This window comes from Microcaecilia unicolor, chromosome 1 (genome assembly GCF_901765095.1).
Source record: "Microcaecilia unicolor chromosome 1, aMicUni1.1, whole genome shotgun sequence".
In the NCBI taxonomy this organism is placed as follows: Eukaryota; Metazoa; Chordata; class Amphibia; order Gymnophiona; family Siphonopidae; genus Microcaecilia; species Microcaecilia unicolor.
Window position 1 is genome coordinate 412694680 of NC_044031.1, and position 23575 is coordinate 412718254.

Sequence of the window (23575 nt, forward strand, 5' to 3'; positions counted from 1 at the left end):
TAGGGGGGTTCCCCAGGGGTCTGTGTTGGGACTGCTGCTTTTTATCATATTTATGTATGACCTAGATTTGGGAGTAACTAGTGATATAATCAAATTTCTGACAACACAAAGTTATTCAAACTTGTTAAATCGCAAGAAGGATGTGAAAAATTACAAGAGGAAATTACGAGACTGGGCATCCAAATGGCAGATAACATTTAATGTGAGCAAGTGCAAAGTGGGAAAGAGGAACCTACTCTTTCCAAAAATACTAGGACTAGAAAGCACGCAATGAAGCTACAAAGTGATAATTTTAAAATGAATCTGAGAAAATGTTTCTTCACTCAACATGTAATTAAACTCTGGAATTCGTTGCCAGAAAATGTGGTAAAAGCAGTTTGCTTAGCAGGGTTAAAAAAAAGGTGTGGCTAGCTTCCTGAAAGAAAAGACCATAAGTTATTATTAAAATGTACTTGGGGAAAATCCACTGCTTATTTCTAGGATAAGCAGCATAAAATGTATTGTACTGTTTTAGGATCTTACCAGGTACTTGTGACCTGGATTGGCCACTGTTGGAAACAGGATGCTGGGCTTGATGGACCTTTGGTCTGTCCCAATATGTCAATACTTATCTACTTCCCATATCTAGATACAAATATCATGAAACAAAATTGAATATCACTAAAACAGCTTAATAAATTATTGTAGCAGATAGAAACTACACTGGCAAAAAATTACACTGGCTACCAATCAAAGAACGTATTGCTTTCAGAATCTGCACTTTGGTTCACAAAATAATCCATGGACTAGCTCCTGAATACATGACTGACCTGATCGATTTACCAACGAGAAACATATCTGAATCAGCAAGAACATACCTACACCTTCACTTTCCAAGATGTAAAGGACTAAAATTTAAATCAACGTATGCGTCCAGTTTTTTCTACATTTGCACACAACTATGGAAAGCATTACCAAAAGTCCTGAAAAACACGGAATGACCACCTAAACTTTCAGAAAAACCTAAAAGCTCACCTTTTTAAAAAGGCATATCCCACTGATCCAACATAAACATCAGACCATTGAAACGCAACATAGCTTAAACACAGCATGGACATAACACAATATTGCCGCTGCATTATCCCCTAGTATGGTCGAGCTACACTAGCTCTATTGAATGATTTAACTCAATTTCACCTGTAACTGATTACACCAGAGCCTGCAATCGCCTCTCCGGAATCATGTAAGCCAGCCACATTGAACCTACAAATAGGTGGGAAAATGCGAGATACAAATGTAACAAATAAACAGCAGTAATAAACTCTGTATTTTGTGCTCATTTTACTACACTGTTCTACAGAATACAGTAATACATGACCAAATCTCAGGGGCTTTTTTACTAAGTCACGTAGGCGCCTACACGCGCCCAACGTGCATCAATTTGGAGTTACCGCCCAGCTACCGTGTGGCCCTTGCAGTAATTTCATTTTTTACGCGCGTCCGCTATGCGCGCCAGAAAATAATTTTTATTTTCTGGCGTGTGGCAGAAACTGGGTGGTAATTGTCATTCTACATGCGTAGACGATTACCGCACGGTTAACGTGTGAGACCTTCCTGCTATGTTGATGGCTGGCGGTAAGGTCTCAGACCCAAAATGGAAGCGTGCCAATTTTTCTTTTGCCACACATCCATTTTCGGCAAAAATTTCAAATCAGCCTTTTTTTTTTTTTTTTACAAGTGTGCTGAAAAATGGATCTGTGTGCGCCCAAAACACGCACCTACACTAGCGCAGCCCATTTTTTGGCACACCTTAGTAAAAGGGCCGCTCAGTGAGGCTACCCTGTTTCCTGATCGGTTCATGTTAACTGTTGTTTTTATCTGCCTTGGGAAGCCTGGTGCTATAAAGATGGAATATATTGATATTAAATTGAAGTAAAATTAAACACTCCTTTTTTTAGGCACATGGAATCACATCTTCACCTCATCTCTTTTGGAGAATTTTAAATTTTAGATACACACATGGATTATTCTGTTTTGAGCATGTTTTAGGGACAAGTGGTTTTCATAAGTCAAAATAATAAAAATAAATATTTGGTTTCATGCAGATCTCTCATTTGCTGAAACACAATTGAATGTAGTCCATTGGTTTTCTTATATTTTGTTCTTGTGATGACTTATACTGTGCCAAAACTGAAAAATCTTATCTCTTCTATATGGTCAATAATAAAAGGGGTACCTGGTCAAAATAGCCCTGACAAAAAAGCTCCAAACATAATAGTCCCTGACTTAACAGACACTGTCAAAACAGCCTGCCCACAATATAACCCTTGACAAGTTAGCCCCCCCTCCCCCGACAAAAAGGCCAGATCAGGCTGCCCAGAATATGGGACTGCATTTTTTTCCTAATAATCTTACCTTGCCAAACAGGATAAGGTTTGTAAGACTATGAAAATGATGACAATATTGTTGTTTTTTTTTAATTAGCATGTTGATGGAAGAATAGTTTCTTTAAATAGCATAACAGATCATGTATACCAGTTTGTAGCTATAGAATTTTGTTTATTTATATATGCTTTATGCAATTGAACGCGGTAGGAGTCTTTATCAGTGACAATTTCAGATGTAGTTTACTATATTTTTTGTGATGTGTTATTTTTTCTTAGGAGGCTGTTTTGTGTAGAGGCTATTTTGTCAAGGGTTGTTTTGTGGGAGGGGCCATTTTGTCAAGGGCTATTTTGTTAGGGTGTGAAATGTAAAGGGTTATTTTGTTACAAAGCTGTTTTGCCAGGGCTTTTTTGTTGGGGCTATTTTGTCAGGGCTATTATGACTGGGTGCCATTAAAAGGAGCTCATTGTGAACACTATCCACCCTAAAAGGTTGTTTTGTGGCTGTACATGAGGAATTGTGATATTGCATATATGTCTGTGGTTTTGTTCCTAGTCATGCATCCAAATGTTATATAATCATTTAAAGAAAGCCAGTTAATCGTTTAACTTATTAGTGAAACCGAAGTAAAAAGGAATGGTATGGTCGCATTTTCAATATGGTAATACTAGATTCCCAGCTAAGGAACAGGTTATTCTGAGTTAGTCTTCACTGGACCAAACTTGCTTTCCTTGTGCCATCACCATCCAACTGGATAGGCAGTACCTTAAAAAGTGGAAGATATTTTTTTTTAATTGACATTTATATTCCATATTATCCCAAGCAAACTGGGTTCAATGTGGCTTATATTTGAAAATACAGTCAGACAGAATAATAGAATTCAGTAACATCATGAGAGCAAGTTGATGGATATGTCTGAAACATTTAACAAAGAAGAGATTAGCATACCCAACTGGGCATTTACAAGTCTGTCATTTAATGATGTTGCATGATCAGAAATCATAGCCATAAGTATAGACTGCTATTCAAATATCACATGCACACACCAGAACAGGCATCCATACAGACACTGCAAAAGTAAACAACAACTTCTACAGCACAACACAGTTTATTCCAAATTGTTTAACCAGTTTTAGGTTTAACCTTTGGGTTTAACAAGCAATACCATGTGCATGTAAGGTCTGAATAAATGAAATAAAACAAAAGTTTAAAGTGTCCAAAATACGTAATACTTGGTAGCAATAAAGAAATAGTGATGGGATATTCACACAGCAGGCAGCCAACAGATTTATTTTCTACTGAAAATAATTAACTTTCTATGAACTTAGCAGCTAATAGTATGCTGCTTGGATACTGTATTTTGGTGGTGTATTGTTTGCCTTCATAATAAAATCACACTCATCTATATACAAACACACAGCCAGGAGAAAATGTTTTGGGATTTTTTTAAATACCTTACAACCACAGAGACTTGAAAAAGAAATACATATACACAACAGAACTGGACAATGTTGGCACATTTAAACTGACTTTGGACAGAACTTCTGCATGAAGGAAGCTCCCCCCTCATTATTCAACACCTGTCTTTGTAATAGTAGTGATAAAAAATGAAGTGCATTTTTATAATATACCATTGTATTCCACAAAACAATCCAGATGGATTCCTGGAAGACCTTGGCTATGACAGTGGCTGATCCCAAAGGATATTAAGGGTAACAAGTGATTTTTGGGACTGGCAAACTTTTATCAATATTTTATCCAAGGATTCCCCAAGGTGACCACTCCAGTAGAGAACATTCTGAACAAATGGATCCAGTTTAAGTGGGACCCAGAACAATAGCAGGCATTTGATGGCCTGAACACAGCATTCACATCTGCTCTCATTCTAATATATCCTGTTCCATTACTCCCTTCTACAGCCTAAACAGATGCTTCTAGAGGGGCTCTTGGCACTACAGTTTCCTAGTGGAAGACAATGGGGAATCTCCTCCATCTGTGTGTATTCTATTTCCAGAAGGTGCTGCAGAAAGAAATTACCTTATTTATGATGACAAGGAGTTACTGGCCATTAGAACTGCTTCTGATGAAGGGCACCACCAAGTCTAGGTCTACATATATCATAAGAACCTGGGGTTTCTGAAAACCTCTCAAAATAAATAGATGGTATAGTAAATCTCTAACGATATAAACTCACATCAAGCCCAATGATCACTTTTCTTTCTGAGCTTCATTTTTGCCCTCATCTACTGACCAGGAACCCAGAACAAGAAGGCCAAAGTCCTGTACCAGAGAAAAAGAGATGAAATGCTTGAGTCAGAGCCCCCCCCCCCCCCCCCCCAAACACCTAATGCTTTTGTCTGGAGAACCTTATCCCGGGCACTCAAAAGATGGACATTCAGGAGCATTTACCAGCAGGATCATCTAGTTATAAGTTTCCATAAGATCCACAGCAAAGAGTGACAGATTCGGGGGAGGAGAGAGGTTGCAGCTAGCATCAAAGATTCTTGTACAAGAGGGGATAGCTGTACAAAACGAAGAGAAAGGCACTCTTGGAAGTTATTCATAGCTGCAATACTGCTTTATTAGTAGGTTATCCTATCACTCAGAAGATCAGGGAGCTAGGGGGCCGAGACTTCTGGCAGCCAAGGTGAGGTGAAGACATAAGAGAGTATGTGAGCTCTTATGAAATGTGCACCTGTAATGAGGTGCTTTACAACACTCCCCCAATGATGTTTACCACCATTACCTATATATTCTAAATCCTGGTAATGGATCTCCATTTTCTCATAGATTTACCCATTTCAAAAGGAAAGTCCACCATCCTGGTGGTCATTGGTTTGTTCTCGAAGATGGCTCATTCCATAAATATCCTCACAATCACATGCGAATCAGCAGATATACTAGTCTAAGAGGTACTCCACCTGTACAGTATGCCTTCGCATATAGCTTCTGAGAAAGGTACGCAGTTCACCACTTGTTTCCAGAGAGAAGTGAGGAAACTTCTGGATATCAGGCCCACTCATCTTCAGCCTACCACCCAAAATCTAATAGACAAACAGAGCAGCTGAAACAGACTCTGGAACAATTTCTATAATGCTTTTGTAATTATAATCAAAACAATTGGGCTCAACTATTTGCAATGGCAGAGTTTGTTTATAACTCTGAACATTCATCAACCAAGTCCTTACAATTATTGATAAGCAATGGCACTCATCACTTTCTTTCTGGTAAATTCCAAGATTTCAGAGTCCTAGCAGCAATAGACTGGATCCAAACTCTGAAAAGTATGTGAAAGTGTAGCTGGAACAGCAAATAAGCCCCCCCCCCCAAAAAAAAAAAAAAAAAAAAATCTGCACACAAAAAAGCTGAAAGAGTTCCAATTCACTGAGTGACCAACCCTGTGGTAACTGAATCAAAGATTCATGAGATCCTTTAAGATACAGGAGCAAGTAAATCTTGAGGCCACCAAGTACAGTTCCCAGTGAACCTTTGCATCCACTCAGTGTTCCATGTGGCTTTATTGAAACCCTATAAACAAAACTCCTATCTGGAGTCATCAACCCGTAACTCCCCTACCAGTGTCTATCCAGGGTCATCCTGAATATATTACACAGAATAATCTTGACAAAGTATAATCTTGACTCTATGTACATTCACAACTTGCTCTAGTGCTTAGTAGACTAGAAGGGACATGAACTGGCAGAGAGTAGTTTGAAACCCCTGCAAACATCCATGTGACGGTCCTACTGGCCTGATTCCATAAAAATCATCTGAACAATCCAAGAGGGGCCAGCAAGGGGCGGGGGTATTCTGTAAGATTTTCTGCTATTCAAACCCACAACTATGTACCACATACAGGAGTCTTGCGGCTCAGCCTTAGAAACAATTGGCTACAACCCAAGTTCAAGGAAACATCAGCTCCAGTGGTAGAAAGGCATGCCTACCCCCTGGAGAAGCCCACTGGACCAGCAAGAGGTGTGTTTAATTGATTAGTGATCATATATCAGAAAAGCCAGCCAGACACAACATTGCTGCTAACAGTTCTTAGTGGGCCTGACCTGTTTTTTTTTTGTTAAATTTGTACCCCGCACTTTCCCACTCATGGCAGGCTCAATGCGGCTTACAAGGAGCAATGGAGGGTTAAGTGACTTGCCCAGAGTCACAAGGAGCTGCCTGTGCCTGAAGTGGGAATCAAACTCAGTTCCTCAGTTCCCCAGGACCAAAGTCCACCACCCTAACCACTAGGCCACTCCTCTACTCAGGCTCAATGTGGCTTACATGGGGCAATGGAGGGTTAAGTGACTTGCCCAGAGTCACAAGGAGCTGCCTGTGCCTGAAGTGGGAATCGAACTCAGTTCCTCAGGACCAAAGTCCACCACCCTAACCACTAGGCAACCCAGCTCTTTTTTACTACCTTATAGAACCTTTTACTATGTGTTGCACTTAGTTCCTACTTCACGCCTGATTTCTGCTCCAAACCAGCTCCTGCTCCATGCCTGCATTGTTTTACCCCCTCCTTGGGTCTAGCCGCTCCAGTTACACTTCTGCCCAGGGGAGGTCCTGTCAAAATAAGACGACTTCCAAGAGATGTGCACGACTTGAAGGTGTACATGCTAAAAAAGATATTTTCTGAGGTAGACATGTCATGCTTGTCTAGAATATGGAACATATAAATATACTGCAGAAGACAGCCCAAACCACTCCTAGATATGCCTCCTTTTAATTTCTGCATGCTGTGGCATTTATGAATAAGTAGTGCCTGTTCTAAAATTGCCATTTAATCTTATAAATTTACATGTAAATATGTAGATGTGCAAATGTGATGTGTCCCATTTTTAGGTTGTAATTGTTCAAAAAGGATACAAAATGTCCCAAAAGTAAGAATATTTGCAATTTGGAATATGACAGAAAGTTGTAGTAAAGCAATTTAGTGTGTACAATATTAATATTTTGTTACTACTGTAGTCTAAAAATCCCCCTGTAAACTTCCTTTCACCTTTTACAGCAACTCATTTTGGATTCATACTTTTGGGCAAACTGCAAGGATACTATCAATGATTCATAATTAGTTAACAAAGAGGTCAAATGAACAGTTGGCAAACATTAGTTAATATTTAAACCAGAAATGGATGGGCTACCTCACCAGACAGGGTCAATGTGTCTGAATTACAGCAGATTATTTTAAGTCTGAAAGGTTCAAGCTTGAAGTAATTTCCTTGGCTTGTTTATAACAACTAAGCCCAGTGACCCATAGCAACGTCATGTTATGTGAAAACTGCATCTAGACACAACCAAACATAAATTTTCCTGTTTAACCAAGAACTCAGGTTGCCCCTGAAGAATCAACTAAATACAGTGGCTCTAATTTACAAAATCATTAAAAATATTTATAAAAACAGATTAAAAGAAAGTGGTAATAAGTCAGCAAGGAGAAAGCTTGAACCCCTCAAGCAGGAAATGGCTTTTCAGGTGTTTGAATTTCTATAGTATTTTTTTCCTACAAATTCAATAGTCTCCTGGTTAATGTTCTTTATCCACTCTATACATATGATAAGCAGTGAGGGGCAAGATCCATCCTGAACGGAGTTCCCTAGAGCAATGCTAACAAGTGCATCTACAACATTGTGTTTTCAGTTAATAGTAAACTTGTAATGTAATGTAGTGATATAATGCATTTCTTTCCAAGATTAAATCAATCTTTAAAGCAGACTTTAAAGATCTTCCATGCTCCATCTCGAAGCTGGGTAACAAGGTTGTGCCGCAAGCTGTTTCTCCTCTTAATATGACGTAGGAGGACTCAGAAACTGATTTGCAGGCAGGAAAATTTATACATACTACCAAGCACATTTAGGTTTTGGAAAACTGTTTCAATTTAGCACCCCACTGGAGGGATTAGGGAAGGTTGTCCTCTGAAACCCTCAGTGGTTAATGTCCCCCCCCCCCCCCCCCAAAAGCCAAACTAGCATGCAATACTAGTCTTTGCGACAGAATCAGGAAAATACACATTTATATTTCTAAACTGGCTAAGATAAACATGTATATACCAGAACATAAATGTTTATGCTACTCTTCTACAACATAACAGTGAATTTTTTGACATTTGTTTCTAAAATGGATGTTTATGCCAAACGCACTCATGTATGTTAAATTCTGTTCTAAAATACTAGTGAAATTTGAGTCATCCTGACCTGAATGCCTTAGAGGGGCATAATTGAACGGTGCCGGCCATCTATATGGGCGGCCATCTCTAAGGCCGGCGCCGTAAAGAGGTGTCCCGAACCGTATTATCGAAACAAGATGGCTGGCCATCTTTCGTTTCGATAATACGGTTGGGGCCGGCCAAATGTCAGAGATGGCCGGGTTTGAGATAATGGAAACCGATGACAGTCATCTCAAACCCGGCCAAATCCAAGGCATTTGGTTGTGGGAGGGGCCAGCATTCGTAGCACACTGGTCCCTGCATGCCAGGACACCAACCGGGCACCCTAGGGGGCACTGCAGTGGACTTGAAAAATTGCTCCCAGGTGCATAGCTCCCTTACCTTGTGTGCTGAGCCCCCCAAATCCCCCCCAAAACCCACTCCCCACAACTGTACACCATTACCATAGCCCTTATGGGTGAAGGGGGGCACCTACGTGTGGGTTCAGTGGGTTTGTGGTGGGTTTTGGAAAGCTCCCATTTTACCACCACAAGTGTAACAGGTAGGGGGGGGCTGGGTCTGCCTGCCTGAAGTGCACTGAACTCACTAAAAACTGCTCCAGGGACCTGCAAACTCCTGACATGGAGCTGGGTATGACATTTCAGGCTGGCATAGAGGCTGGAAAAAAATAAATTTTAATTTTTTTTTGGGTGGGAGGGGGTTGGTGACCACTGGGGGAGTAAGGGGAGGTGATCCCCGATTCCCTCCGGTGGTCCTCTGGTCATTTGGGGCACTTTTTGGAGGCTTGGTCCTAAAAATAAATGGACCAAGTGAAGCCGACCAAGTGCTCGTCAGAGCCAGCCTTCTTTTTTCCATTATCGGCCAAAGTCGGCCATCTCGTAACCACACTCCTGTCCTGTCTTCCATACCCTGCCGAAATGCCCCCTTTAACTTTGGGTCGGCTCTGCGACGAAAAGCAGTTGAAGCCGGCCAAAATCGGCTTTCGATTATACCAATTTGGCCGGGTTCAGGAGATGGTCGGCCATCTCCCGATTTGTGTCGGAAGATGGGCGGCCTTCTCTTTCGAAAATAAGCAGGTTAAGTACAACTTCTACATCCTTTCTAAGGTGGGGCTATATAACTGTAGAGAGGCCCCTACATTCCAACCTAACACTTCCTGTTGAAAAACCATCAACAAGAACTCCTGTTAAATGAACATATTATTTGACTTAAATTATATCTACCCCTAACAATGGAGCTGAAAGAATAAAAGTTATCTAAGAATGTTTTTTCTAAAATTAAGACAACTATTTTGTATCTGATCAAATTCTTATGAAGATCATTTTACACGGTGTCTGGGGAAAAAAAGGGACCCCTTACATAGTTTCAAAATACTTTACAGTTGTTCAAATATTTACTATGACCTTTGAAAATACATCATCATAATGGGATTTTTCCTTAGTTAATTCATAATTTGTGTTCTAAGTGTCCTCCTTCAACCTTGACACATTCACAAAGTCTTCAACGCCAGTAAGCTGTTGGCTCAGTGAATTCTAGGGTTTCATTAATTAAGTGCTCAACTGTTTTGCAAGCTCAATGCGCTGAAGCTCCCTACTGTTGAGCATTAAAGTACTCAAAAATGTCTCGAATTTCAGACATAAGTTTCAGTTGCAGTAGAACATTTTAAAGTTATTTGGAGAAATGTTGGGGGTCCTGTTTTTTCCAGACACTAGGTAAATTATTGGTTCAATTGCTGATCTTACCTCAAATAGACTACTGTAACTCCTTTTATTTGGGAGTTTCACTAAAATTATTTAACAGACTTCAGCTCTTATAGAATTCTGCTGTCAAATTAATATTTCAAGTTACAACACAGTTGTGCCCAGGGCCGCTTTAACCAGCTATGGAACCCTGGGCAAACTTTTGTGGATGCACCCCCCCCCCCCCCCCCCGCAGCACGGCTTCCTTAGCCCCCTGCTAAAAAAAATTTTTAAACCCTGCATAAATGTGCAGAGCCATTATCTAGGCCACGCCATTGATGTATCTTCTGGTTTTCCAACCAGAAAGAGGAAGCCCATGTCAGAAAAGGGCCATACAGCAGAGCTATCAGCTGTGTGCCCTAAACAGCAGATCCACACTTTTATATCACTTTTTTTTTTTGCTGGAAAAGTGGGGGTGAGGGAAAGGAAGCCACTGGGCCAGGTAAGGGGAAGATGCTGGACCACAGTACAGAGATGCCTATGGTGGCCCATCCCAAAGAGTGAGAGTGAAGGCCAATGAGCGAGTTTTTCTCATGGTGCATTTGACACAGTGGTGAAGGGACTGAAGTCTGGAGAAGGGCTGCTGGCTATTTTTATGATGTGTTACTAGTGCCAGGAACCAGGATATGTGGCAAGGGACAAGCAAGGCCTTCATGTGAATCTAAAAATTGATTTGTGTCACAGATGAAATGTTACATATTTTAAATTCAATTATTTCAAGCAATTAACCAACACTAAACTAAACAACATCTATGAAAATAATTCAACTGTATTTAAAAGACCCCTCAAGAGGCCAATCTCACCTCTTTTCCTGCATCTCCATCTGTGTCCCTTTTCCTATCCTTCAACATGTTCACCATCTGCCTTCTTAGTATCCTTATTTACCCCCCGCCTTCGCATGTCTGTCACTATCCTTCCCCCGTGTTCACCATCTACTTTCCCAGTATCCTTATCTCCCCCTCCTTTATCAGGATTCCTTCTCTGTGTGCCTGTCTACCCCCTTTCAGCATTGCCTCCCTCTGTGTCCCTATTCCCCCCCCCCCCCCACACACACACACACTTTCAGCATTGCCTCTATGTCCCTACTCTCCCCCCTTTCAGCATTGCCCTTCCGTGTGTCCCTAACCCCCACCCACTTTCAGCATTGCCCTATGTCCCTATTCCCCCCCTACTTTCAGCACTGTTGTCCCTCTGTGGCCTTATCTCCCCAATTTCAGCACTACCCTTCCTCTGTGTCCCTATTCCCCCCCCCCCCCCCACACACACACTTTAAGCATTGCCCTCCCTCTGTGTTCCTATCTCCCCCACTTTCAGCATTGCCTTCCCCCTTGTCCTTATATCCCTGCCTCCTTTCAGCATTCTCTCTCTCATAGTCCCTACCTCACCCTATTCAGTAGTACCTTCCTTGGTGTCCCTATCTCCCCTCCCCTTTTTCAGAATTGCCCCCCTTCCTGTGTCTGTATCTACTTTCCCCCTTTTCAGTATCACTCCTTTCTGTGTCCCTATCTACCCCTTTTCAGAATCACCCCATTCTGTGTCCCTATCTTCCTGTCCCCTTTCAGCATTGCCCGCTCTGCATTAAAGAGCTGCACAGGAGTAGGGATAGCGGGATTCCCATGGGTACTGCAGGAATCCCGCTGGGATCCCCTCCAGGTCTGCAGGGATCCTACAGGGATGGACCTAGGTCTTGCGGGATCCCCACAGAAGTGCCTTCCCTCCCCCAAACCGCAGGAAGTCTTGCAAGGCCACCACTTGAAGTCACGACAGCCATTTAAAAAAAGCAGAGACAGCGAGAGGATCAGTGACAGCAGGCAGGAAAGAGTGAGGATCTTTCCTGTCCCAAAGAAGCCAACAGACCACCAGGGTGCCTTGAAGTATGTGCCAGGAGGGCACCCAGGGCTGGAAGAGAGGCAGATGGATAGAGTCGGGATGATATCAAAAAGTTGAAACCAATTAGATGAGTCTCTGTTTCCCCTTCCTCATGTAGCCGTCATTGCTGTACACGCAAAACAAAGCAGGCAAACTTATGAGCAACTGCATCCACATTGTCGTTCTTTATTGTTGTTGGCATTTTTATTCAATCTCATTTATATTTTCAAACACACCAGCTTGTGCAGCATATGGATGTACACAGAGGAAGTTTAATAACGGAATAGCTTTTATAGGCAGAATAGTAATTTGTTATAAACTGTGTGTCATTTTGAGGGGCTGGTTATAAGGAACCCTAGTACTGTTATATTCATGCAGAGATTTTTTTTCTCCTGGTACAGGGCCACTAAAACAGACATCATGTTGTGAAAATCAGGTGCTCAACATTTAGGGTTTCTACTATCTATTTACTTATGACATTTATATACCACATTAAGCATGAATTAGGTTGAAACCTGGGAGCATTTAAAATCTTTTTTTTTCTTGTGTCTACATCAAAAGAAAAGGATGGCATGTGGAAACTTGCTCATTTTGTTTTGTGGATTATAGTGGTACATTATAAAAATGATTCCAGTGATTATTATAAAAATGCACTTGCATTTTTTATTACTACTTTTTCACAGAGAGGTATTGAATAATGAGGGAAGGGCTTCCTTCATGCTGAAGTTTTATCCAGTGTCAGTCTAAATGTGCCAACATTGTCCAGTTTAGCACGCTATTAGCCGCCAAGTTCATACAAAGTTAATGATGTTCAGTAGTCAAGTAGAAAATAAATCTGTTGCCTCAGGCTGCTTGCTATGTTTCATTATTGCTACCAAGTATTACATATTAAGGGTATTTATTTGGATTTATTAACCACCTTTATGAAGAGATTCACCCAAGGTGGTGTACAGTAGATACAGTTTAATATCAAACTTACAATTTTATCTTTGTTTTAAATTCATTTATCCAGTCCTTACATGCACTAGATTTTGCTTTTTAAATCCAAAGATGAATCCTAAGGGTGGTTGAACAATTAAGTATAAACTGTGTTGTTTCTGACTTTACTTGTTTTGGAATTTGGACTGCTTTGGGTCTTGTGCTGATCTGTACATATGCTGTCTTTTTAGTAGAGTATAGAAGAAAATCATTTCTGTTACTTGTATTTTTACTGCTCATAGAATTTGGTTTTCTTGGGGGGTGGGGTCAAGGTGACTGTAGCACGGCAAGCGCTGGGCAGGCCATAAACTGGGATGGAGGAGATAACTTGTGGCAGGGAGAGGCGGGGATGGGTTAGATTCCCCAAGGGGACGGAGAGGGATGGGTTAGATTCCCACAGGGATGGGTCTGATCTCTGTCCCCATGCAACTCTCTACTCTATATCACTATCCTTGTAGTTTTTGCCCGCCTCTTCTCTATGTCCCTGTTCAACCCCATATTCAGTTTATCCCCTTCTCTTTCCTTGTTCACACACCCTGTAGTCCGTGGTATGGCATCTTCCCCCCCCCCCCCCCCACGGAATGGCATCTTTCTACCCCCTCCCCCACGGAATAGCATCTTTGCAACACCTCCCCCCCCCCCACACGGTAGGGCATCTTTCCACCACAATCACCTCTCCCCCCTGTGGTATGACATCCTTCCACCCCCCCCCCCCCCCCACTGCCACCACCACGGTATGGCATCTTTACACACACACATCCCTGGTATGGTCTCTCTCTCTCTTCCCTGGCGAGTCCTACATCTATCCCTCTCCCGTCCTCCTGCCCCCCTCCTCGCAGCCCTTGTACTTTTTCTAGCATCTTTCAGCAACTCGGCCATGTTTCAACTTTCTGCTTCCTCTTAGGCAAGACTCGCAGAAGAAAGGCCCTGACACCAGCAGCCTGTCTTAATCACTGTTGCAGCAAAGATGCCGAAAGATGCTAGAGAAAGTACAGGGGGCAGGAGGAAGAGAGAGAGACAGATGTAGGACTCGCTAGGGAAGAGAGAGAGTAAGAGCTTTAATGTACCAATGGGCAATTGTGTGGCTGGGTCCCCTTTATATAGGGGCCTGGGGTAGCTGCCCCTTTTGTCCATTGGTAAAAGTGACCCTGGTAATGCTGATTATACTACAGTGTTAATTAAGATTTACTCATCTATAAATTCAGTATCATCAGTTGTTCAAAGATGGGTAATACTGATTAGGTCCTGGATGCTACGCTATCGATTCAAGTTAAACACCAATAAGACCAAATTTTAAATTTTTGATGAACAATCCTGACCTTTTAGTGGACCATATAATGGTGGATCAAACTAGGTATTCACTTTCTTCTGTTATAAAGATCTGGGGGTTTATGTTGACCAGAATTTATCCCTTGACTCTCAACTCAATGATCTAAGGAATTTAAGATGCATAAGGAAATATTTTGAATTTAAGCAGGTCAGATTATTGGTATAGGCGTCACTTCTGTCCAAGTTGGACTACTGTAATCTTATCTATTTGGGTGCACCTAGGCAAGTTATCTGATTTTTTCCACTACAGAAGCAAGATAAAATTTCTTCATATTTTGCTCAATTACATTGCTTGCCCTTGGAGGTAAAGATTATGTTCAAATTCTGTTGCTTTTTATATAAGATCCTAAATGGTATTATACCCAATTTGTATAATGGATCACATGGAATTATACCCAATTTGTATAATGGATCACATGGAATGTATTTCAATAAGGATAGAAGATCATTTCACAATTCACTTTTCGTCCTACCATCTATTAAGGGAGTAAACAGATTTAAAACGTTTGATAGACTTCTTGCAGTTCAAACTTTGAGGTCCTGGTGTGATTTTAATATTTGTTTTGCTTAGTTACCTTTTTTCTTATTCAAGAGAAATGTAAAAACCTATCTTTTTAAGAACTTTGTTAAAATTAGTTCCTGAATAAGATTCTCTGTTTTTTGCTTCCAAGAGACTGTCTTGGTTTTTACAATTATTGTAAACCGCCAAGAACCTGAAGGTATCAGCGGTATAGAACTATATTGTAATGTAATGTAGTGTATATATGAAAGGGAGTTATCCTTGTTAATGAATTTGCACTGGTTGTCAGTTCAGGCTCCCATTTTCTTTAAAATAGCAAGCATAAAGGGCACATGTGTAGCTATGTGTGCCATACACATGTAGATACTGAGGTAATAGACAAAGTACGTGTGCACTACACATTATTCGATAAAACAGCATAAAAGTGCTACTACTACAAATCATTTCTATAGCGCTACCAGATGTATGCAGCGCTGTATGCATTATATGCAGATACTTTCTCTGTCCCTAGAGGGCTCACAATCTAAGGGCCCTGTTTACTAAGCCGCACTGTAGGCACGCTAACTTTTTAGCACGTGCTAACAATTGAGACACCCATTATATTCCTATGTGTGTCTCTGGCATTAGCGTGCACTACAAGGTTTGTGCGCCTACAGCGTGGCTTAGTAAACAGGGCCCTAAGTTTTTGTACCTGGAGCAATGGAGGGTTTTAAGTGACTTACCGAAGGTCACAAGGAGCTGCAGTGGAAATCAATCCCAAGTTGCCAGGATCAAAGCCCACTTGCACTAACCATTAGGCCATTCCTCTACATTAAATGCATTAGCATTTAACTACAAGGGGGCATACACATGGACGGTGAATGGAAAGGAAATGGGTGTGCTTTCAAGTTCTCTCAGGCTGGAAGAATATAGGTTTTAATAATTGGACCCAAGATGTAGAATACTTTACCTCTGCAAATACAGAAGATTCAAATAGGCCAATTTTAAAAAGAGTTGAAGACCTCTCTCTTTCAGCAGTCATATGGCACAAATTAAGATTATAACTGATGAATAGAATAGACTGAGTAACATGATCTGACTGGTCATTTTTTTTTAATTATAGAAGGTTTTTAAGTTTGTTATTCCTGTTTTTATTTGTTTTTAGACTGCATATGTAGTATATAATCCGCTTAGAATACTAAAATAATACATAATATAAATACTTGAATAAATAAATGCATGTAACTTATAAAATACTGAAGTTACACACGTGATAGGTAGAGCTTAGATATGCTCACTTAGGCATGAGTGAAAGAGCCTAATGTTTGTGTATCTTTGGGCTTATGCCTGTCTTCTATAACACCATCTATACACACAGATGTCATTCTAGCAGAACTTTCCAGACCTATTTGGGGTAATGACCTGGGTGGGCTCTCCATAGGTGCAACATACTTATTTGGCTGCTATCATGGGGTCAGGACCACAAAAAGATTGACAGCACTGTGTTATAGAATTAGCACTCAGCATGCCCCATCATGGCACCTAACATGTGGTACCTGGTTATAGAATTGCCCCATTAATAGGCTACAAAGGTTTTACCCCCAACTATTTTTCGAGTTCCTTACTCATTCTTGCTTCAAAATGTTGCTGTAAGGGATGGAATTGTTGCATGCTTGAACTTCCCTCATTTAGATGTATTAGACTATCAGGCTTTTCAATTTGGCCTTTTTGTTCCACGTTTTCCACTACAAATTAGACACTCTTCTCCAACTGTATCTCCAACATTTTCCATTCTGGACTCTTGTCTCAGTATTGTCCTTATTAAAGAATAGCCTACTTTCCCTCAGCATTTCAAAATGTGAGGCTATCCCCATTTCCCTAGTCCTCACTGCTCCACTCCTTCCCTCTTTCAGTTTCTGGGTGGACCATCCCTTTCAACAACTCCTTGACCTCTGACTCCACCCTCTCCTTTAAACCACAAATTGACTCTGATTTGTTCTTCATTCTCTGCTCCCTATAGGATCAGGTTAATTACACCATATTTGCATGAAACCATTCTTCCCGAGGGAAATATTTTGCAACTCGATTCCGTCAACGGTACTAAGCCATGCAGACTACTACAATGGAACAAATGGAACAAATCATAAAGAAACTTCAAACCGCCCAAAACACAGCAGCTAGGCTTATATTTGGAAAAACGCGTTTTGACAACGCCAAACCACAATGAGAAAAACCGTACTGGCTTCCAATTAAAGAATGTATCACTTTCAAAATCTGCATTACCGTTCATAAAATTATTTACGGCGAGGCACCGGGATACATGACAGACCTCATCGACCTGCCAACCAGAAACACTACAAAATCAGCACGATCATACCTAAACCTCCAATACCCAAGCAGCAAAGGACTCAAATACAAATCTACTTATGCATCCAGCTTTTCCTACTTAAGCGCACAACTATGGAACGCACTACCAAAAGTAGTAAAAACTACGGTCAACCACCTAAACTTCCGGAAAGCACTAAAAACCTGTTCAGAAAAGCATATCCCACCGACCCAACATAAAAAACCTGGATACCTGCGACATAACGAAACCAAAGACAGTAATGGACATATCCTAACTCTTCCTCTCCCTCTCTAATGTTCCCCCAATTGTATTTACCACACATGTACCTCTTTGTACCACAATATCATCTTGTAATTGTTCATACTTGTATTAGTTCATACCGGAATCGGATAACGCTGTTTACGGTACTATGTAAGCCACATTGAGCCTGCAAATAGGTGGGAAAATGTGGGATACAAATGTACCAAATAAAATTAAATAAATAAATAAATAAAAATACTTCTCCAAATCACACTCATCTTTGCTCTAGTCATGTCTCATTGACTACTGCAATTACCTTTATGCGGGCCTTCCTCTTGCTTCTATTAAACACTTACAGCTTGTTCAGTCAGCATCTGTTAAACTTCTCTACAATTGCTCACGCTTTGTTGAACTAGCCCCTCTTCTTCATATTGAGCACTAGCTATTGCTCTCATCCAGAATCAAATTCAAGCTTTATCTCCTTGTCTCTAAAAGCCTCCTGTCTCCAGCTCCTGACTACCTGTCCAGACTTCGGATTCTATACCATCCCAGTCATCCCCTCGACTCCATCTTCCATAGTCCAAATCTGTCCATCTTGATATCAGCCGCCATGCAGTCTTCTCTTATGCTGGCCCTTTCCTGTGAAACAAACTCCCACTGGATATCAGAACCAGAACTTCCTTCCCTAGCTTTAAGAAGAAGCTCAATAATTTGCTATTTCTAGAGGCATACGTCATCAACTAGACTTCCCCTCATTTCAATTTCGAGGGAATCACCGACTCTGAGATTGTTCTTATTTTCCCTCTCTCTTTCTTTTCACATTTACTACTTCTATGTGCTGAATTTTTTTCTATCTTGTAAACTGCACAGCAGCATCCTCAGAGCAATGAGCGTTAGGCATATCAAACATTTATAAATAAATAAATTTTCATCCCATTACACTTTTTGCTGTGTTCTAAAAATAATTTATTTTTTTGTGAAGTACTTTCTGAACGTATAACATGATCCTCCATTAGGAGTTATATTTTTAATCTGTGTATCTTTAATGTTCCCTGGCGCATGATCCAGCTTCTTTTTAAATCCAATTTTGTCACTTAGAACCTTTTTTGTCAGAAGTGAGCAACTGCAAAGAACAGAATAGAACAAGTTTGGACAGCAGGGAAAAGGGGAGAAGATATGTAAAAGACAAAGGGAAAGGGAAGTTAGTGTCCATTTGCTCAGGGAATTTTGCATGCACCTACCCAAACTGGATGAATTTTTACTGGGCAGACCAGACAGAGAATTGTGGTCTTTTTTTGCCATTCACTATTACCCAAGGGGCACTCTGACCACATCACTACTTCCATTCAAGTTTGGTGCTCAACCAACTTTGACATTCAAATAATTCCGCTGAGCCTTTGATATCAGGGAATGTTAAGTCTTGCTGCTACTCCAACGCCTATCCTTGAAACCAGGAGTCAACGCAGCTGAGGACCACTTTAATTAGATCTGGCTGCCAGCATGAAATTATGTTCCTGAACCTGAAATGCTCAGAGAAATGTCTTTTCTGCAGATGATGAATGCCAATACATTGTGGTCTTCATACAAGATGTCACATGAGGGATGTCTTCTGGCAGCACGCAAGGAAATGCTTGGAGCTGCAGGCTTCCTTCTCGGCCACAGTTCAGAAAATAAGCAAAAGTTGAAAGATGACATTACATTACACAGAGCTTATATCCTGAAAATACCAAGGTTTGGTTCACCGTGGGTTACAATAAGAGGGAAACTAGTGAACTATTTGTTCACAACTAGCACAATTGTAAAAAGAAAGGAAATGTAACATCTGAATATTAAAAAGAAAAAAACTATTGTCATTAAATCTGAAAAAAGATTTCCTAAACAGATACGTTTTAAGCGATTTTCCTGATCTTCAGTGACATTTTCCAAGGGGGGAGGGGGAGAGAGACAAAACAAAAATATACAATTTTGCAATAAACTCTGCACATCCTTCAATAAACCTGAAGTTTGAGCTATTCGCAAATACAAAAAAATAAGAAAATTTAACAATGGTGAAAATTCTAGAAACAAAATGCTCCAAGTTAAAGCAAAGTTTTCAGGGCAATGAAGCAAGACTGCAAAACAAAAGCAGAAGCCTAAAAATGTATTGGCAGCTGAAGTCAGGCAAGATGCCCTTATCCTCTGCAGATGATGGAAAAGAGAGAAATTGAAAAACTGCAGACTCAGCAGCATGTGAGAAATCATGTGTATAACCAGAAGTCTTTACTAGAAAATTATGGAAGCATCCTCAATCATGAGGCAAGGATCAGACATCTATGTGGGTCACTACTCTTGCTTGCTATATGAGAAATCACAGCCTATTTTTACAATCATAGACAGAGGATTTAAGTATGTAGGCTTCTCATCTCCATACTGTACACCAATTTCAAAATAAAGCATCAGCTTCCATAGGTCTACTAGCAGGAAAGCATTGAATACTTCAGCCCGATTGTTTCAGTGGGGCTGGCATGCTAGTGATGACATCATTCGTTATCACCAACCATCAGTTTTATAAAGTATTAACTTAATAACAGGAGGCACACAGTGACAGTGATACTATAGTGAACCACACTGTGCCAAAAAAAAAAAAAAACAGTGAGATTATGTACATCACAAAATTCTGTGTTTTCAATTTGTTGCAGCTTTCAAAAGGGGTGTTTGCTTGAATGAAAACACCACCAGAGCAGATGGGGAAACATGAATTCTGCTACTTACAGAACAAAGCTTACAGCATTTAAACATCCCAGTAGTATGTTGCTCTTACCTTTAATGGTTTCCTCCACAACTTCTACTACACGATCTATTTGTTGAACCTACAAAACATGCAGAAAACTTTATTTTAAAAGTACAGATACAAGTATGACTTTAATATACTCTCCTCTATTTGGCATGCATCATATGTAGGAGTAGATGAACAAATATTTTTTATATAAGTATTAATATGTCAAGAAAACTCTTGATATGCAAAAATGGTAAGAAATAAGCAATTCAATTTCACAATAAACAAAATAAAATAAATTATTCATATGTATATATTATTTCTTTTCTCCATTTCAAGTCCACAAGGTTAAGGGAGAACAAGGTAAAATTCCAAGAAATATATTTTCAACTAATTAAAGTAAGAAATTTGAAGAGAAACATAAGATGCCAAATCAATAATAATTACGGAGTAGATGTAGATAATGTTGCAAGTTGTTGCTTGGGGGTGATAGCAACCTTAGAATCTAGGAAAGAACTCAAATGAGTTGGATCATCCTATATAATAAAACGCACCTCCAACATTCTGAAGCTGACTGCATGGCTGAGGCATTCCTGCTCTCTGTATCCATCTCCTGAATTGACATCACGTACTTCCGGGTTCGCCAACCACACGAGGTTTCTCAGCTTCAGAATGTTGGAGGTGCATTCTATTAAATAGGATTGGTCAGTTCCTTGAAGCACAGCCAGAGCTCAGTGTCCTGCACAGTAACGCTCAGACACCAGAGAGAGGGAGGGAGAGAGGGGGGAGGTATCTCTGTCACACACTCTATGTCCCACACTGTATCACATTCACTCTCTGTGTGTCACACAGTCACGCACACACTCTCTTGGTCTCATACACTCAGTCTCACAGAGAGTCTGTGTCCCACACACACACTCTCTCTCTCGCACACACTGTATCTGTGTGAAACACACTCTCTCTCTCTCTCTCACACACACTGTCTCTCACATACACACTTGCACACACTCTTATTCTCACACACACTCTCTTTCTCACACACACACTCGCACATTCACTCTCTCTCTCTCACACAGTCACTCTCACATACACTCTCTCAAACATACGCACTCCGAGGAAAACCTTGCTAGCACCCATTTCATTTGTGTCAGAAACGGGCCTTTTTTACTAGTAAAAAATATATCTGAGTTAACTTTCAATACACATTTACACAGAAAATTTAACCAAAACAAACCACCCTACTGTAAAACCCTGGGTCGTAACTTTAGAAATAATTGATGCCTCTTTTGGGTTGTTCTTGCAATATCAGGAAATATTCTTATCTTGTTATTCATAAAGAGTTCATCTCTATGACGAAAAAATGGTTTCAGAATCCAATCTCTATCAGGTTCCAATACAAATGTCACTATTAATGTTGCTGGTGTCCCCATCTCATCTTCTTGAATTATCTGTGTTAAATTGAGTATGTCAAATGAAACGTCTGCTCCTTCGGTTTGATTATTAAGTTCATTTTTCCCCTTCTTGTATAGTAGTAAGTAATATATTTTTGAAAGAGGTGGGTAAGCTTGTTCTGGAATCTTCAGAATTTCAAATAAATATTTCTTAAACGTTATTAAAGAAGCCACTGATGTAACTTTTGGAAAATTAATCAGCCTAAGAGTTTTAGCTCTTAGCTGGTTTTCCAAAATTTCTGTTTTGAAGTGTAATAATGTATTTTTCTTAATGGTGTCCACCTAAACATTGGTGCATAACTGCAGATTTACACTGGTATTCTGTAATGGCAATTATACATGTAATTGACAATACAGAATTTGCACATAGGGGGCAGCATCTCAGGACGTAACTTTTGGCAACCTAAAGAATTATTCCCAAATTGTTCTTCCTGTGAGCACATTTAGTAGCTAGTTAAACCTGGCTGAGGTAGAGAAGCAGCTCTCTTTGAAACTACCAATCTTCCCCAATTATCTGTTCCAGATGTCTATTAAAGCTTCCAAATATAGAATTAGCAAAGTATTTGCGTACCATGGTAAACTCAGTCTTATCTGCAGGTTTCTTTCTTGCTTGTTGGAAGCTGCAGTAGTGAGGCCTCTATTAAAGAATGCTAATCTGGATCCCAGTTTCAATGCTCAATGTCAGGAATGTCTCCTTCCTGCCTGCACTGCAGTGTTCAGTATCTCTCTGCCCCCCCCCCCCCCCCCCCAGAAGCATTCCCTCTGTTGTGTCCTGCCTCATCAAACACAATACCCTATATCTGTATAGGCAGGACACAACATAGAGAACGCTTCTGAGGCCAGCCAAAGCAGTTGTTGGTGCTGCTGGCAGCCCACAGGAACACTGTAGGATCAGCGGGGGGGGGGGGGGGGGGGGGGGGGGAGATACCGAACTGCGCAGGGCAGGCAGAAGGAAGAGGGAGATATGCTGAACTACATTGAGAGTTGAGTGGGAAGGAAGGAAGGGTAAGATGCATTTATAGACTATGTGAAGGGGAGGAAGGGAGAGAGATGCCAGAATGCAAGGAAGGGGGTAGTGGAACAGAGATGACAGCACACAGGGGTGGGGAGAGAAAGATGCTGCACTGGAGAGGGAGATGAAGGAAGGCAGCTCAGTGAGTGGGAAATAGAGGGGGAGAAGAGATACTGGACCCCCAGAGGAAGGGAGACAGTTTTATTATACTCATTTTTGTGAAGCGCTATTTTGTCAAGGGGCTATTTTGTTAAGGGTTATTTTGTCAGGGATGTTATGTTGAGGTGCCCATTTCTGTCTTTCCTGACGATCATTTTTTTTGTGTAAAATGCCAATTGAAGTGCCTGAAGGATTCCGTTGTGGAGTTCCTCATAAAGCAATTCTTTCTCCAGTTCGTTTTAATATTTTTCTGGCACATTGATACAATATTTGGAATAGGCATATACTCATATGCTGATGATGTACAATTACTACCCTACCCATCTTCAAATCTTTGCTCAAAGCCCACCTCTTCAGTGTTGCTTTTGGCACCTAACCTTTATACCTTTCAGGAAATCTAGACTGCCCCAATTTGACTGACTGTACATTTGTCCTTTAGATTGTAAGCTCCTTGAGCAGGGACTGTCCTTCTATGTTAAATTGTACAGCACTGCGTAACGCTAGTAGCACTTTAGAAATGTCAAGTAGTAGTAGTAGTTACTAGTATTTGTGAATCCAAAGAATCTAAATTTGTCTGCTTTATGTAATTATTTGGATGTAGTAACTAAGTAGCTTTATGATAATAAACTGAAGTGATTTTGGATTGGCAGGAAGAGTCAAATTTGCCTTTGCA

General features: G+C 40.6%; 1 protein-coding gene across 1 annotated transcript in view; it reads right to left on the bottom strand.

The window, feature by feature from the left end:
- CDKAL1 (CDK5 regulatory subunit associated protein 1 like 1) overlaps nt 1-23575 on the bottom strand; it is a 1735794-nt gene that overhangs the window by 1112282 nt on the left and 599937 nt on the right. The window contains exon 6 of the mRNA XM_030211517.1: nt 20326-20374. Coding sequence (XP_030067377.1) covers nt 20326-20374 — 49 coding nt within the window. The remainder of the gene's footprint in view (nt 1-20325; nt 20375-23575) is intronic.